The sequence below is a fragment of the Aulostomus chinensis genome, chromosome 19 (genome assembly GCF_037954235.1).
Source record: "Aulostomus chinensis isolate RoL2024-O1b breed Wild chromosome 19, RoL_Achi_v1.0, whole genome shotgun sequence".
NCBI classification, from domain to species: Eukaryota; Metazoa; Chordata; class Actinopteri; order Syngnathiformes; family Aulostomidae; genus Aulostomus; species Aulostomus chinensis.
Genome location: NC_141338.1, coordinates 3,102,933 through 3,119,794, shown reverse-complemented (window position 1 = coordinate 3,119,794; position 16,862 = coordinate 3,102,933). Strand labels below are relative to the sequence as shown.

The 16,862-nt window shown below is 47.5% G+C and overlaps 1 protein-coding gene across 6 annotated transcripts in view; it reads right to left on the bottom strand.

Annotated features, from left to right (window-relative positions):
• lhfpl2a (LHFPL tetraspan subfamily member 2a) overlaps positions 1-16,862 on the bottom strand; it is a 45,344-nt gene that overhangs the window by 4,998 nt on the left and 23,484 nt on the right. For 5 of the 6 annotated variants that reach the window (XM_086187936.1, XM_086187935.1, XM_086187939.1 and 2 more), the window contains one exon: positions 4,545-5,333. In XM_086187936.1, the coding sequence (XP_086044062.1) occupies positions 4,545-4,965 (421 nt within the window). In that variant the 5' untranslated portion in view covers positions 4,966-5,333. Of the gene's footprint in view, positions 1-4,544; positions 5,334-10,523; positions 10,589-16,862 lie in introns of those variants that run through there. The other variant, XM_086187940.1, reaches the window with a different exon arrangement.

Here is a 16,862-nt window from a genome sequence, read left to right as displayed (position 1 = left end):
GTCAACAGTCAAACCTGCGATGAGCTCAGCGACTCGCGGCTGGAAGGAAAGTTTACGGTTGGTCATAAAAGCGTTTGACGTTGAGCTCTCGAGAGCTCGAGACAGCTTTACAATCGAGTGTTTGTCGACTTGTCTCCCGATCCTTCTGGGCAGAATTCAACACGGGTGATAATGAGCAGCGAGGGCACCTCGATACGTGGACAGGGAATTCACTGCACGCCGTCTCGATGGCGGACAACGTTTTTAGGGGATATAAAGTTTACCCAGCTGACCCTCTGTTTTAGCCATTTGACGGCGTAACAACGAGTGGATAGATTTACCTTCCGCTGAATGTTAAAACCACCTGAGCATAAACTGACCGTCAGTTCAATGGCATCTAAGTGACCATCAGAAAGTGTGTCACACAGGGGTGACATCAGTGCCTGAGAAGATTAGCTTAATAAGGTCTGGAGCCCCTCCAGTCCAATGACGTGATCATCTCTGGCATCGCAATCTCCCCCATCTGAGGTCAATCACTTCCCCAAACATCTGCCGTCTGGCTCAAGTTCTCTCATTACCGGAGGGTCGGCACGCATCGTGGAAAGAGTGATTAGTTGAGAGTCTGTGTAGTGGTGCCGGTGGTTGCTATCGGTGAGAGTGATATCATTCACAGGCCTCATGGAAAGACGGTTGACATGACAAAAACAAACTTGAAGAAACAACATGTCACCAGGCGCTATGCCGGGTCTTATCCCTTCCTGTGGTTGAAATGAGTGAAAGGTCATTGGCCCCTAGGTGAAGAAGGCACAAAGGAAACTCTCCCGCCTCCTCAGCTGTTTGAAGCTCCCTTTCCTCTTCCTCATCCTCTCCACCATGAGAACACTCAGGGGTGCGTTTCTCCATTTTTATTGCACGGGGCTCGGATTTCAAACACTTTGCAAAGACAGTGAAATAAGTTATGTAACATTACGGTACCTCTGACAGCCACACGTAGAAATATGAATATGCGCGAGGAGGCCAAGCTGTCTGCGAGTGCTGACAAGTTCACATTTCAGCTGGAAAATGACCCTCTCACATGATAGCTTGGTCCTAATAGACCATACTCTCATGGATGTCATCTTCCCCGAAACTCATGGTGTGAAGCTACAATGCTGCTGTATTCCAGGCAAAAATCTACATAAATGTATTCATCACGTCCAGTTGACCAGCAATGTAAAAAAACAGTGGATAATAAAAAAAAACAACCTGTGGGGACATCAGGCCATACTTGAATGGAGACATGTTTGATAAACTGTTAGCTACCTTTAGCCAACAGCTAACGTAATCATTCAACAGCTTAATAGCTTCCACATACGGCTGCATCATTAAATGATGTAAAAAATTTAGCGGTAAGTTAAAATTATGTGAGATTTTACTGTCTGGAATCCATATTAATGTGTCATATTCATTTACTGTACTGTTTTGAATTTCTCCACACATGTGATTTTAGCCCACTTCCTCGAACGCTAGCATGTCTTGTTAGCTTCTTTATGCAAACAAAACCGCTCAAGCTCTTGAACCTCCTGGAACACACCTTTTGATTGGATGTAATCTGTACATACACAGTGATATGCGTCACATACTTTTCCTATCGTAACAAGTAACAAAACCAGCGGCCATGTTAGCCAGGAAGTGGCTAAGTGCTAAGATTAGATGTGGGTTACCAAATATGTTGCCTCATCTTTCAGTTACTGTTCAACCAGGAAGCTATGGGTTACAATGATTTGTAAGGTTACAGCCTGAAACATAGAAGTAGCGTAGCGTCATCCAGCCTTCTAGTCTCACACTCTGAACATGATGTCAGAGGAACGTGGCCTGTTCTTAATACATACAATAATTACGAGTAATCAGTAACACTAAGCTGGGTTGTGTGTTGTGGTAAGAAGATAACTAGTCATTTTATTGTTATTTACTTATTTCAACCTCACTGGTTTCCTGCGTGGTTTTTATAAAACAGAGAATGTCTCCTCTTAATGTCAGAGAGGAAAAAATTGTATTTGTAAGAAAAATGATTTCAAGCCTCAGGGAAACAAGCTCTTCCCTTTCTGCTGATCTAATTCTCGAAACCCACAGCAATCAAACGTCAATGTTGCTATCGGAGACAAAATCCAATATCGGCTTGAATAGAAGTGGACCATAGTAACGGCAGGTATGTGATACAAACGCTTTTTCATCCATAGTTCAAGCAAACTCTTTTCTCAGTCCCCTCATTTGATTGCGCTGTGGACCTGCGTGCACGTTCATGACACAATGGAGATTCTGCAGCCTTTTGTCACATGTACAGATCACAAACTGCTGGACGGTGCCGCTCTCAACAAGTCCTGTTAATTCAACTCACAGCACAAAAAACATCGCTTAATATGCCACAGCTGCAACTCGATATAAATGGTTTCAGCTCAGATTCCAGGAGGAAAGTCCAACATGGAGCTTGTGTGTGTGTGTGTGTGTGTGTGTGTGTGTGTGTGTGTGTGCTTGGTCACGTAAGCGTGTGTCTTCAGTCATGGGTTGGACTTTGATAACGTACAGTCGTTTGATTATTTTGGTAACAAAGCAATGTGTTTTGTCGATTTAATGCTCCACCTCCTCCAGAATTCGAATCACTACCTGGTGTCATCCATCTGTCGCCACCTTATTCAGGACAGCCTGCCAGATTATCATCACTGACCTCCAGCGATTGATTTTGTATGTTTTGCTTGCCATGTTAGTATGGAAGGAGCCTTTTTGTGGAACAGCACCGGAACATGTTGGCGCACCCTCCCAGCGGGGAAGAATTCCTCCTCTTGCGCAGCTATGAAGCAGCTAAAAAGTTGATTTGAGACGTTGACTCCATCGTGGAATTAGCATCCCGCTGCAACCCTTTCGAAAGGGGCGGGGAGTGTTTGCGCAGTCAAGCTAATTAAATTCCTTTCAAGACACATCATCACATTGATGCCCTCATGAAAGAGAATTCATTAAAGAATCTTTCGCAGGGATTTGCAACATCGCCCACAAATACTGAATACACCCAGAGATATTTGAGGCTCGGCACGCAAAGACATCGACAACAATATAAATCGCCACATCACTAAACCAGACGTCGTAACATATTCAGCTTTAGTCTGATCCAAGAAGATAATGTAACTGAACACGAACAATAACATCTATGGCATCCTAAACAAACATTTCACCAGATAAACAACTGTGGGGGAGGACAGCCATAATCACCGGAGCTGAGAGCTTCAGGCTGTGTCTGCATGATCTCATGGCCTCCACCCTTCCATAAGTCACCACAGTGAGTCAAAGTGGCCAGAGTTTAGGCCTCAGACACACAACCGTAGACACAGCACACACACCCTTCACACACAAACAGAGATACGCATGCGTGGTCAACTTATTTTGGCCACATGGGCGGTCAGGACAGCTTGGGTGTTAGCTGAGTGACGGCTCTGAGAGCGGAAAGAAGAAGCCGTGTCTTTTTAAAAGGTCGGAACCGCGCGGGTAAAAGTTCACCGAAGGAGAGTCAGACATCAGTCTGGTCCTCGTGATGAATGTGCTCAGCTGAAGCTTTCATTTACCTTGATGAGTGGTGGATGCCACAGGAATGAGCAGGAACAATGAGAGTTCAAAATTCCTCTCAACAGTTTGGATCAGTGCGCGAAACACGCATGCCCTTCTTGTGCTGGTGCAACGTCAACAGCACATTGCACACTAACATTGTACACACATTCGATCTCTGAAGCAGCAAGTAATATTGCTTTGGGGTTGCCTTAGAAGTGTGTACTGTGGTTGTAGCCACACCCATAAACGGGGCTAGGGCGATGTAGCCAATAACAATAACAGTTTTAAATAAAAAAAGGTACTAGTTGATCAGTTTCTTCCAAAAGTGCCATCATCATATCTAGTTTGTTTGCTACACGAAATTACCTCAGTTTGCTAGCTGGCTAGGCGACAAGCTAACAAGACTGAGTTGCAAAATGCGCAACACTTTGCAAACCTTTCGCAGATGACGTTTGGGAGACAAAGACATCCTGAACTCTGAGCCAAGATGGTTGGGAAACTTGTGAAAACACGACAGCCCATAAGCTGCATGTTTCAGAACATCATGTCAGAAGGGAACATCTGGACCAGAATGAGGTCTGTGTCAGAATAGGAGAAGCCTGACACCTGAAGAAAAACGGTGTCCCCCACGGTTCATAGTTCGTCAGTGAACCCCTGTCTCTGGAGGGATCTCTTCTATGATGACGTCAGAGATTGATAATAACATTCGGAGTCTGTCCCTGGCAAAAAGTTGCACTTTAACTGGGCAGACGTTGACATGGACAACAGCCTGCGTGGTTGTATTGAAGCAGTTTATTCTTTTGTGGGCCCGAACGTTCTTGCTCAACAATGGAATGATGAAGAGGATTTTAGTCCCCGTCAATCCAAATACTTAGGAAAATAAAACAATCCTCATTCAAATCTGTAATGTTTTCAGTTATATACACACACACACACACACACACACACATGTGTGTGTGTGTGTGTTTGACATCTTGTCCGCATCTCACCTGCAATTCCTTGCAGCAGCCCACACACATTGAAGATGCTCTTCTTCATGATGCTTTGGAAACACATGGTGAACACCGAGATGAACGCCACGGCACACAGCAGCAGGATCCCCGCCGCCAGGAAGATAGAAGTAGCCTGCCAGAACCCGCTGGCGATCTCCCCAAAGTGTACGGCGTACGGTCCACATAGAATTCCTCTCTGCAGATGGGGCAGTTTTATACAGCGGCCGTAGATGCCCAAAGTGGGCCTGTAGGCCTCTCCGGCCGTGGTGGTGCCATGGTGGCCGAAGACGGTATCGGGGGTGCGGGGGAATCCCACCAGCCAGTCAGTGCTCATGAAGGCGATGAGCTCACCAAATGCGGCCACGATGCTCAGCAGAGTCCACAGCATAGAGCGGCAGGTGACAATGACATGGCACATGCTGACGGCAGCTGGAGTGTCCCTCGGTTCAGGTTTTCAACGTGGCTGAAAGTTGAAAAAGTTTTCTTCGTGCTCCTTCCCCGGTGGAGATGTGAGAGCGAGTGAACGCGTCACAAGAAAATGTAGGTGACACCGCTGCACTCAAAAGGTTCTCGTCAATGATTTACCGTCTGCTGCTTCCTTCTCTCTGTTTCTTCTCCTTCTTATCTTCTGTTGTTTCTAAGCACAGCTGTTGTTCCTCCTCCTCAAACTCGCCCTCCTTCTCTCGGCTCGGTCTTCAGACTCTGATTCTGTCTGGTTTTTTGGTGTCTACATTGTATTGAAGCGGTGTTCCCTGAGCCAGCCAGCTGGCGTCACATCAGACACACCTATGAGATAAAACAGAGACAGAACAGCAGAGTTAATTGCATGTGTAATCCCCAGGGGCCAAGATGGACAGTAGTTGGTTTTATTTGGAAGAGTAAAAATGTCAAGTGAGGAGAGAGTGGAGGGGAGCAGAGAGGGGAGGAAGGAGTCCATCTTTAGGGCTAATGAGTTGTGTAGAGTGCCGTTTGAAGTGGGCCTCATTTGTTCTGAGTGTTTGTGTTGGATGATTTGTGACTCTTCGTGTCCTCCAGTGGTTCCTCGTGACTGCAGGCCGTAAAATTAAAGAAACCGTTTATGCGCTCGTCTTCCTCACCGCGTTCAAACAGACGCGGAAACAACGGAATGAGAAGCGGATGCAGACACACAGAGAATTAAAAAAAAAAAAACAAGCCAGAGGCCCCTCATCAAGCGGCCCACACAGCTGACCCAAGGTCACCCGATGACTGATAACATAACGGCCGTCCGGCTGTCACATGACCACTGATAACCTCCGCGGCAGCACTGCAGAGTCAGTGACAGCGCAACCAGGAAGCAGCAGATGGTCCATAAAGAAGCAGCTGACACTTCAAATAACGAGAGGCAGATTTGTCAAAGTGGACAACAACGATACGAGGGCTTTCTGTTTTGTTTCGTTTCAATCAAAGCGTTTGTCTCAGACGGCCGTTGAAGCAGTTTATAAAAAAAAAAAAAAGGACCGCTACTCCAAACACGCCAACGACTTTGTTGTGCAAAATCCCCCGGGAGATAATTAGTGTTTTTGTTGAAGTTTACTGAGATTACACAGCAGATGAGCCTGTAGTAAAGATAAAAACCCGCCACACACTTCAGCGACATTTGAGAGAAGAGGGGGGGGGAGAAATCACACTGATGCCTGAAGACACAGCTAATTTATAGTTACAGTTATTAAAAACAAGTCTAACTTGTCCGTTTGTTACAGTTTGTGTCCACCACACATCATTTATTTTGCCTAAAAAGATAAAAGGACATCTGTATCATATTGCAGAAAAGTGTCTTGTGTGCAGGAATCATGGGGGCCACGAAAAAGATGGATCATTAACGTACGAGTTATGGGCGAGCTCCTGCCAGTTTGTCTGACATAATTAAATAAAAAGGGATTTATTGAAGGGTCTGGATACAAGTAACAACATGACGAAGAAGAATCACAGCACGAGCGCCTGTGCTCATGAGTACGACCTCAATTAACAAGAACGAGACTTAGGGTTTAACAGCACACGTACATTTCTCATCCACTGCCACAAACGCCGCCATGTCCGGTGACGTCAAACCTACTTCTCGGAGCTCTTGGTGGAGTTCCACAGGGTGTTCCCCAAACTCAGAGGTTGGAACTTCCCCACTTTCAAAGCGCTCGTGAATGCAAAATACTTTTTATGATGACAGAAAAGTGCCCCCTATTGAAATCCCTGGGATTCGTCCAGGGGTTCAACTCAAATTCTCTTTAAAGTCTGAAAAGTCTGAGCGGATTCGAGCAGGACACGCATTAAATCACTCCAGTTGAGATACCACAGAACTTTTAATTATACGGTTCTTTGTGTTCACGTTATTAATCCAGAGCTTGGTCAAAACTGACAGTTGTTTCTCGTCTTTGAGTCCTGTTATTTTTTCCTTCCCTGCTGCCTCTTGGGAGTCTAACCAGAGCTTGGCGGGGCAGCAGAGGGAGCCAGGGGCCGCCGTTGACACGTGTGCCGCCCGCACTGTGAGGTTTCCATCAGTCAGCCCCCAGTGTGCCCTCACAGCGAGGGCACGGGAGGCGCTGGCGTCCCTTTGAGGTCTGTGAGTGAGTGACGAGGAGTGTTACACAAACTTTGATCTTTGTCATCCCGTTGAGATCTCAACAACAGTCCTCTTTTTTCCCCCTCTTTTTCTTTGACCCAGATCTGTGGTCTCTTGCGGACCAGTGTGTGTGTGTGAGTGTGTGTGTGTCTGCGCGTTACAGTGTGTTTGGACTGTGTAAAACAGATGAGATCATAAGAACAGGCACAGACAGTCGCCTCTGTGGACCAAAATTAATTTTATGAATCACACTGCCTCACTGTGACCACTCAGCGATGTTTCAAAACTCCTCCAGCTCCTCCCAAGCAAAGACCGTTGATTCCAGCAGAGTCCCAGAGGTGCTTTGATGAGGTTTGACGTGAGGCTGCAGCAGCTCCAGGGTCAAACGTTTGTTGGCCGGTTGCAAAGACTAATTCCTCACTGACAGGGGTACTGCTGGAAATCACTTTGGAGCTGAAACAATTCGAACCAGCTGGACAGACACCAAGCTGAGCAAGACCTGGACACTTAACCTTTGACCTCACTTGGCAGCATATGCCTATCACGTGTGTGTTGGGTACACAGTACCTACCTGCAGGTCTTGATTTGTCTGGCTTGAACGGGGGCTACTTCTATTAATGTCCTGCTATTTTTCACAGCGTCTGCCCAGACGTCTGCCAGCCGGTCCCAGACAGACTTGGGCAGTTATCTCAAACAGGAGTTTCCCAACACAGAGAGAAGCCTGCTAGTCTATATTTGTGAGCTGGATTTATGATGTCTTTTATTCTCCCTGAGTAACCACGGCGGAGACCCAGGATTATTCCAGGCTCGGTTTACATACACAGAGGAGTTTACGGCCCTCAGACGGCACCCACCCCACTGACCCCTGCGCTAATCCCTATGCGCGCACACACCTCCATGACACCCTGCCATCTGACACAAGCTCCCCCAAAGTGTGAGGCAACGGCCCACAGCTTGAGATGACGGGAGTGTCTCAACAGTTGGGGCTTTCAAGTTCTTTCTTGAAGTGTTTAATGACTTCCAATTCAAATCACCTTCATGACCATATCCCAAAGTACACTGCCGTACTGACAAGAGTCACGTGACCTCTAACCGAAACTACACGCCTGGCAGAACAATGGAGAAGATCATATCCAAACTATGAGGTCCTGTTCAGTCCTGGTGTCCAATCAGAAGTGGACCACCCGAAGTCCCCGTGTGACACATTTAGAACCGAACATTTACAATTCAGTGTTTTCCAACATTGAATTCTTGTGTTGGTCTGACTGACAACTGGACATTTAAAACATGTGTAAACATACGCGTGTGGAAGGTGGCACAAAAGGTCCGATGGAAAAAAGTCTGGCTGAAGGCAGTTGGAGAGAGCCGTGCCGCCCCCTACCGTTCCAGAGGTGGACGTGCTCCTGCCAGTAAACTGTCCGGGACAATGAAAGCGGTCCAATTAAAAATGGCTTACTGAGCCGTCACTGCAGCTTCGCTACCACCGTCCATGTAGACCCATTGAGTGAGGTATGCGGCTTATCGTTCAAACACTGGTATTGAATCAGTGCTCAGCATTGGGCCATGCACAATATCCAGTACCAGGACAGAGAGAGTCCGCTGAGAACAGCCCTAGTTACCGACACCCCATAGAGCTTTTCTGCGAGTGCTGTGGCGTCCTTTGTTTGGGAGGTTCTTTCTCTGCACACAGGTTACTCAGTAGTCCTGCCAATAGCTTCATGCTAATCCAGTGATCAACAGGGGCTGGACTGTGCCAAGAAATGCAGCAAAGCTCATCTAAAGGCGGGCGAGAGTGCACTCACATTGTAGGACGGAAAAAAAAAAAAATGAATAATTCACTTGACAACTCTTTTAACAGAAAGGAAATGTAAATACAAATGTCTTGTTTGTAAGAAACACAGCCCCTTCGCTGTGCCTCTGTTGAATTTGGCCTTTACAAAATCAGCAAGGGCTCTCTTCGCTTCCCTCTGATATCTTATAGCCCAACTGATCAATGGCAGCCCTACATCAGTAATCCGTTAAAGAGGAATGCCATTTGTTGACACGCATTCAGACGCGTCAACACTGTGAAATAAAAGCCCACAACTCTTGTTCTAAGTGTCCACTCAGCCTTTCTCTTGTCAAACCAACAAAACAGCAGGAAACGCCGTTCCACGCCACCACTGACAGGAAACAATCTACATATCTATGGACATGCCATCACTGGAGTTACACGTCACCATGGAGAATGTTTGTTTGGAGCTGAAGGAAAGAAAAAAAGGTTTACGGAGAGCTCGTGAGCGGGGCAGCCCACCTCTCCGGCCTGGAGTGACCCAACCGCCAAGCAACTGTGCAACAAAAGTGGCTTCTTGTAATCTGGGAGGGGCTGTTAGGCGGAGAAGCCCCTGCAGCTACTGAAGGAGAACGCAGGAGGCGACGAGTTGAGCCCGGTCACAAATATAAGCTCTGTTTTAGCTAAGACCATCAATCCTCTACAACAAAGCCCAAAGTAGACCGTGTCAGGGTTCCTACCACTATGCTGGAGTATAATTCAGGCACCTTTCAAGCAGTTCCAAGGTACAATTTCAGGTTTGACTGCGCTCTGCAAATCCATACCAATTACATCAAATCACAGGACGACTGTTTCTAGGGTCTTCATGTCAAACTTAGGGATTTTTTTTTGGACCATTTCCCAATTCTCCAGTGGTCAAGAAATGGTTAAAACAAGTGACTGCTGCAACATCTTATGAGCTGTAATAGCTTATCACAATGGTGACACATACTTGAATCATCGTGTGCCAGACAATTCACACTCTGAACTCTCAAAATTCACCTTCCGTCCCCCTAAAGGACCCCCGGTGCCGCCGCCCCCGCCCCCCCCTTGATAAAAAGACAAGAAGTGAGTTTGCGGTGGGTATGCAAGGGTTAAAAATTAAACCCCCAACAAATCTAAAAATGTCTCACTTACCGCAAAGTTAGCGTGAAAGCAACAGGAACAGTGTCAAGCACTTTTCAAATCTTGAAATTCAATAGTTTTCAAGGGTTTCCAGCACCTGTGGGAGCCCATGTGAGGACCCGACATCTGACTTTGTGTTATTATGTTGCTCCCGTGCAGGGAGACAGAATAATTCCTGGCCTTGTCATTATTTAAGGAAACATGGCAGACTCTAATGTCATAATAGCAGTCAATAACAAAGGACGGCGCAGTCAGCTTTTCCACAAGCGAAGGAGCCAGCCTTTCCTAACACTCCTGCACATCTGCTCAGCATCCTGTAGCCTGGCGACGCCACAGCGATGTCGAGATTCAGAGCTACAACATAACATTCATATCACATTTACATCAGTCGTCCCTCCTGCCGAGGCAACGCTGGAACCTCGAGAGAGCAAACGCAGAGCAATCGAGAAGAAGGCAATCGTCCGACCTGTCTCCATCGGTCTGTGGATAGTCCAGCTCTCCTGGAGATGTGGTTCAACTCTCCTCCGCTGCTCACACACTTTAATGCCTCTCTGGACTCTGGGATCCCGGTCCCTCCCTATGTCCCTCCTCCTGGGCTGGCAGGCTTCCCCTGATTGGCTAACTCCACACTGGAGCCACACTTCTTGAGAGGGTCCACATGGTGGCCATATTTCAGTGCTGAATCTGGGTTAAAATAACAAGAGCTGGAACTGCAGAGGGTCTCTCGCTCTCTCTCGCTCGCTCTCTCTCTCTCACTCCCCATCTCAGTTTCTCTCACCTTCTCACTCTGTTTTCATTGTTCTCGGCACCCTTTCAATCAGCTAAGGCCAACAGCTTATTAATGTGCCTAAATGAGAGTTACACTTCGTAAAAATGAAAGTTGCGCGCGCACGTGCACACACACACACACACACACACACACACACACACACACAGAGCTGCTGCAGATGCTGGTTGCCAAACACACACAGATCCTTTTACATCCCTCTTAGTCAACAACAAACATCTGACGGCCAGAGTACAGAGCTGCCAGGTTGCCTAGGTGACAGATTGACAGAGCAGATGCGCCACCATCTAAGTAATAGATTACTTTCCCGGCTGAAGGGAGCAAAGTGTGACAGGTTTGCTTACAGCAGCATTCAGCAACAACGTTTGTCAAGACTTTTGTGTTCCCTCACACAGGAAAGACAAATGAGTTCCATATGAAGACGGAAAAAGGGGGCCGACTCAAACAGGAAGAGAAGCGGAGAGGCCGCGCTTGTAGGCAGCGTGGAAGCCCTGAGGAAGAGGCCTTTCTTATCAGTCTGAATGGACCCGAGTTCTCTCCTGGCAGCTGTTTGTACCCTGAACCTAATAAACTTCTCCTTTGACCCACTCCCAATAAAACCTGGTGACTCACTCTCACATGTCTGCCCCGGATCAGATGGGAAGAGGTTAATGAGCCGTTTTAAAGCAACACAAATTTTTCCCAGAGTTTGTTCCCAGCGTGTCTAGAATATCACAAAAATACCAGTTCGGCTTAGTCACATAACGACAACAAACATGGCCGCCACAACAACTCTGCCCTTCCTCTGCTGACAGAGCACAGAAGACTGAAACTGCCTCCATCTTCCTCTCACTTCCTTTCACTTTCTCTCTCTCTCTCTCTCCACCCAAGTCGTTCGAGGCAGACGGCCGCCCACATTGACCCTGAGGTTCTGCTCTAATCTTTCCACCTGTTGAAGGGCAGTTTTGGTTGTTGTTTTTTTAGTCGCCACCATTGCCAGGTGTTCGCTCGTGAGGGAATGTTGGGTCTTGGGTTCTAGTGCTGCTTTGTGAGGTGCTGTGAGATCACTTTTGGCGTGATCCGGCCCTCGCCAAGCTGGTCATCGGCTGTACAAACCAAACGGCAAACAGGTATTGGATGCTGTCAGGAGTGCGCTTTGTGTTGGTAAAGTTATGACGGTGGATGTCGTATGGGAGGGATTTCCTGGGGAGCTGTCAGTCGCTTCTGAAACAATCGCCCACCTCTTCCCAGCCCCGACCCGACCGTGAGAAACGCGAGCTGACGCGCATCATGTTTGCGATTTGGAGATGGCGATACAGATCTGACAGGCTGACTACACGTCGTCTGGCGGGCTGATGGAAAGCCAGCCGTTCTGCTACTGAGGCCGGGGGCGAAGATGCTCTGGGAGATTTCTCTTAACAGCCGCAGGAACTCGGACACAGTACAGACCCGTCACATCAAAGACCCCCGGATCGGACGAGCAGCGGAGAGATCCACAGCAGCCCCGGTCGTAGAGGCGCACGTGTTCAAGGCAGACACGCTAAAGCTTCGTTCACACGGATTCCAGGGCCATTCATCTTTCCCTGTCAGAACCCGTTCAATAGTATCATGTGGATCTGAGGAGGGAGGACGAGTCTGACGCAGAGCAGAGTGAAAACAGGCTGATAACAGCTCCACTTCAGCCGGGGTGAGGATGTCCGTGTTTTATGGAGAGGCTTATAAACATGAAAGGTTTTCCGACTTTGGTTTCAGAGGCCTTGTTTTAATCACAATAGATGTCTCTTGAGTAGTTAACTTGCATTTATTACTGGTTTGGTCTTAGACATGGAAAAAAACAACAACACAGGATTCCTGACAGTTCAGCAAATATTTAACTAAAGAAAATTGCCAGTAATTTTAAAAGCGAGTTGTAAAGCGCCAGTTAAAGGATGACTCCAGAAATTTTCACTCAGCTTTAAATAATTATGTGTACATGTAAGCAGTCCTAAGACCGTCGACTGTGTGACAGAAATGGACCTAATCAAATCATGCGACCCCCCCCCCCCCGACACGTCACATGACACTGAACAGAGCAGACCAAGCCAGCGCTTGAAGTCAGACCCAGAAAACGACATTACGACATCTGATCAACCGTCATAATAAAACTCTCCATCAGGCCTCCGCTACAACATCACGGCCTGAGGGGTGGAGCCAGGCCCGACGTCAGAGGACATTTGATGCTGCAGATGACCACAGGTTTTAAAAAAAGCTTGATTTTAAAAGAAAAGAAAATAGCCAAATCAACAGCAAGTGAAAGCCGGACAGGCAGAGATCCTTCCAGTGCGTCTGTTGTTCTTGTGTAACCACACAGATTCAGGTGGGTTTGCCAACCCAGCATGGTCTCGTGCTGCTGAAACGCCCCCGGTGGGGGTCCTCACCATTTGGAGGAGCGAACACAACTACCAGAAAAGCTGAAGTTATCAGGATTAGTCATATTTTCAATTACTTTATAAGTAATAGGGAAAAAAAGTAATTTTTAACGAGGATAATGTGTCATAAAACCAACATACAACCAAATAACTTCAAAGTTTTCAATAAAAAAGCCATCAAGTAATCTTTTACACATTAGTGACACATTTTACTGTAGGCGGCAGGGTGGAGCAGTGGTCAGCACTGTCGCCTCACAGTAAGAAGGTTGTGGGTGGAGCCCCGGCTGCAGCACAGGGTCTTTCTGGGTGAGTCTCCATGTTCTCCCTGTTCCTGCTGGGTTCTCTCTGGTACTCCAGCTTCCTCCACAGTCCAAAGACATCAAGAGGGACCAGGTTAATCCAGACTCTAAATTGACCGTAGGCGTGGCTGGGAGAGCCAATGGTGGTCTGTCTCTATGTGTTGGCCCTGCCATGGACTGGTGACCTGTCCAGGGGGAAGGCTGCTGGGATAGGCTCCACCCCCACCACCCTTAATCAGGATAAGTGGAAAAAAAATGGATGGATGGATGGATGGACGTTTTACTGTCTAATCTTCTGGGCTGATGATGAGTTTTGTCATCTGATTGCATCATGCAGCACAAAAAGCCAAAGGTCACCTGGCAGGTGGATGTTGAGGTAAAAACCAGGAACTGATTTGTACTAAAGAAACCAAATGTTTTATTTTCGATCCAGATGATTCCAGGACGTGCTTCAAATATCTCAATGAGGGGTTTGTTCTTCATCTCCACGTGTTTTCAATCAGAGCTGCGCCGGCATCTTACATCACTTTTCTCCCCAGCCGCCCTGAGGAGGCTTTAAAAGCCCCCCAAAGAAAAAGATGGCAGCGGACGAGACGCGCAAGGAAGAGATGGAAGACGCAGATGCACGGATGGAGAAAATTTATGGACTTTCCAGTTGAGGAAAATGGTGATGGCAGCTGGAAGTCTGATGCAGGTAAACACTTTAAAAACAAACGTGGAGGCAAGTATTTTTGGGAGATGCCAGACATTTCTGCTCACCTCCGATGAAACCACGCAGTCAAAAAGCAGGTTTTGCGGGGACAGATGGGTGTCGGGAAGCCTCCACTGCTTCTCTGAGCTCAGGCGGGATCCCACAGAGGGAGCAGCTACGAGCATCTGGCCACTTCAAGGCCACGGCTGCCTAAGACCCATCAACAAGCACATGGACACAGATGTGTAACACACATGGCAAAGGCCTGCGTGTAGCCAGCACCATATATTTTCTAAATCACAGACTAGGTGTTGTTTGAAACCTTTTAATATTTATGTTTCTGCACAGATGGCAAAAAAAAAAAAAAAAAAAAAAACGTGTTTAGTAACTTATTTTGAGAAAATGAACCATATTTTCCTGTAAAGGAAGTTGCCTTCACACTAAAACCTTCAGAAGTAGTCAAAAACCTTTTCCAAGTTAAAATCCCCTGCAGTCGGATGTCAACGAGATCCAACGGCTTAAATTCACCCAGGATGACATGCATCTACATGCGTAGGAACCTGGAGAACTTCTTCAATAAACCTTTTCAGGATGTTAAGGTCTGGAATGGCAAGAACTAGAGTTACACGATCAGAACTCCATTAAGAAAACACGCGTTTTAAGAGTTATCTGCTGGTCTTGATCTTGCAGAGAGGCGAAACAAAGCTTAAATGAATCCATTCTGTTTGACCTAAAGTCAGAGAGGAGCCAGTTCACGCCTCATCATCTTTAACCACTCCTCTGCGGTCGGCCGCGGCTGAAGTGTGGGAGTGTTATCTCTATTTGCTAATTTATTAACTTTCTGGGGAAGCATAAACACACGGATGTGTTGAGGTAAGGAAATCCTAACACTGAGGTCCAGGGGAAGTAAGACGGGAGCGTGGGAGCGCGAGAGGGAGGAAGGAGGAATAATGGCGTGCAGAGCTGTGTGCTGAGCAGCTGGCGGTGGTCGAGGAGCACACCTGCGAGAGGTGGGGAGCGAACACGATGGTCGCCGAAGACTCGTAACACCGCCAACAGGGGAGTTGTGGAGAAACAAGTAGTGTGTGGGTGAAAAGGAAGCAGGTTCATCTCTCCCAGGTGCCTTTTTTACTCCTAAAACATACATACAACATAAGAAAAACACGGCAGAGCAGTGTGTGTATGAGCAGATGCACCTGGCTGCACAGAGCACACACACCTCCATTTGATCTCGACTCTTTTCCCCCTTCAAACATCTGTTTAGCCCATCGGACTGTCAGCCTGGTTTTGGTGGTGAGGTGGGGCAGAGTCGCTCCAGGAGGAGGGGCGGGATCGTTCCCCAGCTGTGGGTCTGGGCAGAAAGGCGGAGGTCAACAATCCCTCCTCTGCCCATATTGACGATAACACCCTTCGTATGGCGAGCCTACGCCACAAAGGTTATGAGGGTGATGGAAAACAAAGACCATCTGACACATCAGCAGCTTCAAAGTGGGTGGCCGGCCGGGCAGCGGCGGCCAGGGAGGCTTTCACCAGCTCGTGAAAAGATCGCTCTGTGCTGTTGGCCACAACGTTTTTTTTGTGTTTCCCCTGTCCCTGGTTTGTCCGGCAGCAGTCGAGTATCAGCTCGTGCTGTTTGAGCTGAGGATTAAAGTGGTCAAGGAACAACAACAGAAAAAAGATAAGATCAAGCTGGGGGCCACATTACTCTCCTGGAATCGTAACACAACAACACACTTGGGGTGGTGGTGGTGGTGGCAGACACACACCTCAAGATTTACCCTCAACACGTTTTAGCTAAAAGGCACTGAAAGACACCCCCACCACCAACCCGCCCACCCCCAGGGGCTGCTAGTGTTTGTGTAAAGCTGCGTTAGCTTGGCTTTAGGTAACAACAACATGAGTGCACGCTGAGCTGCATGTAGACAAAACACAAACAAAACCAGACAATCTAAAGAGAAAATGTGTATTTTTATATCGACTACAATCGTTACATCATCCATCCACGCGCTCCATGTGTCCACCTCACAAATTCAATTTATCCTCCTGTGTGACTTCCTCTTGACCTCAGAACTGAGGAACTGCCAGCCGCAGGTTTTTAGCTCGAAGCTAACGAGCGCTGACGACTAGCAACGACAAAAGTCCATTTACAAACTTTCAAACTGATGTTCCGGCAAGATCGGGGTCTCAAAACATAAACAGAAAAGTTCCGGTCTGAAGCGACCGTCACTGACCGTCACCAGCTTGCCTGCCTTCAGCCGTTTCGTTTTGCTCACTTCGATCAAGTAAACCCTGAGAGTTCAGCCGGGTGACATATTTTTCAAATATTCACCGAAGTGAAACATCACTTAAAGAAATTAGGGGTCTACATTCTTCACACCTATTTCCTCTGACTGCTGATTGACTGGGGAGCCTGAGGAGCCTGAGGAGCCCCCCCAGCTCTGTGTTTCCCACTGTTGGAACTCCAGAGCTGGGGCCCTCAGGTCCAACACTGTCTCCATTATGCTTAACCATTTCCAGCCCCACCTTAGCCTGCAAATAGCCTCGGGATCCATAAACGTGGGGGGGTGCAGGAGAAAAGTCCTGCCACTTCAAATCCCTCTGCTTCTGTTTTCCAGAGCAGGAAATCAGTCGGTGTGTTGAG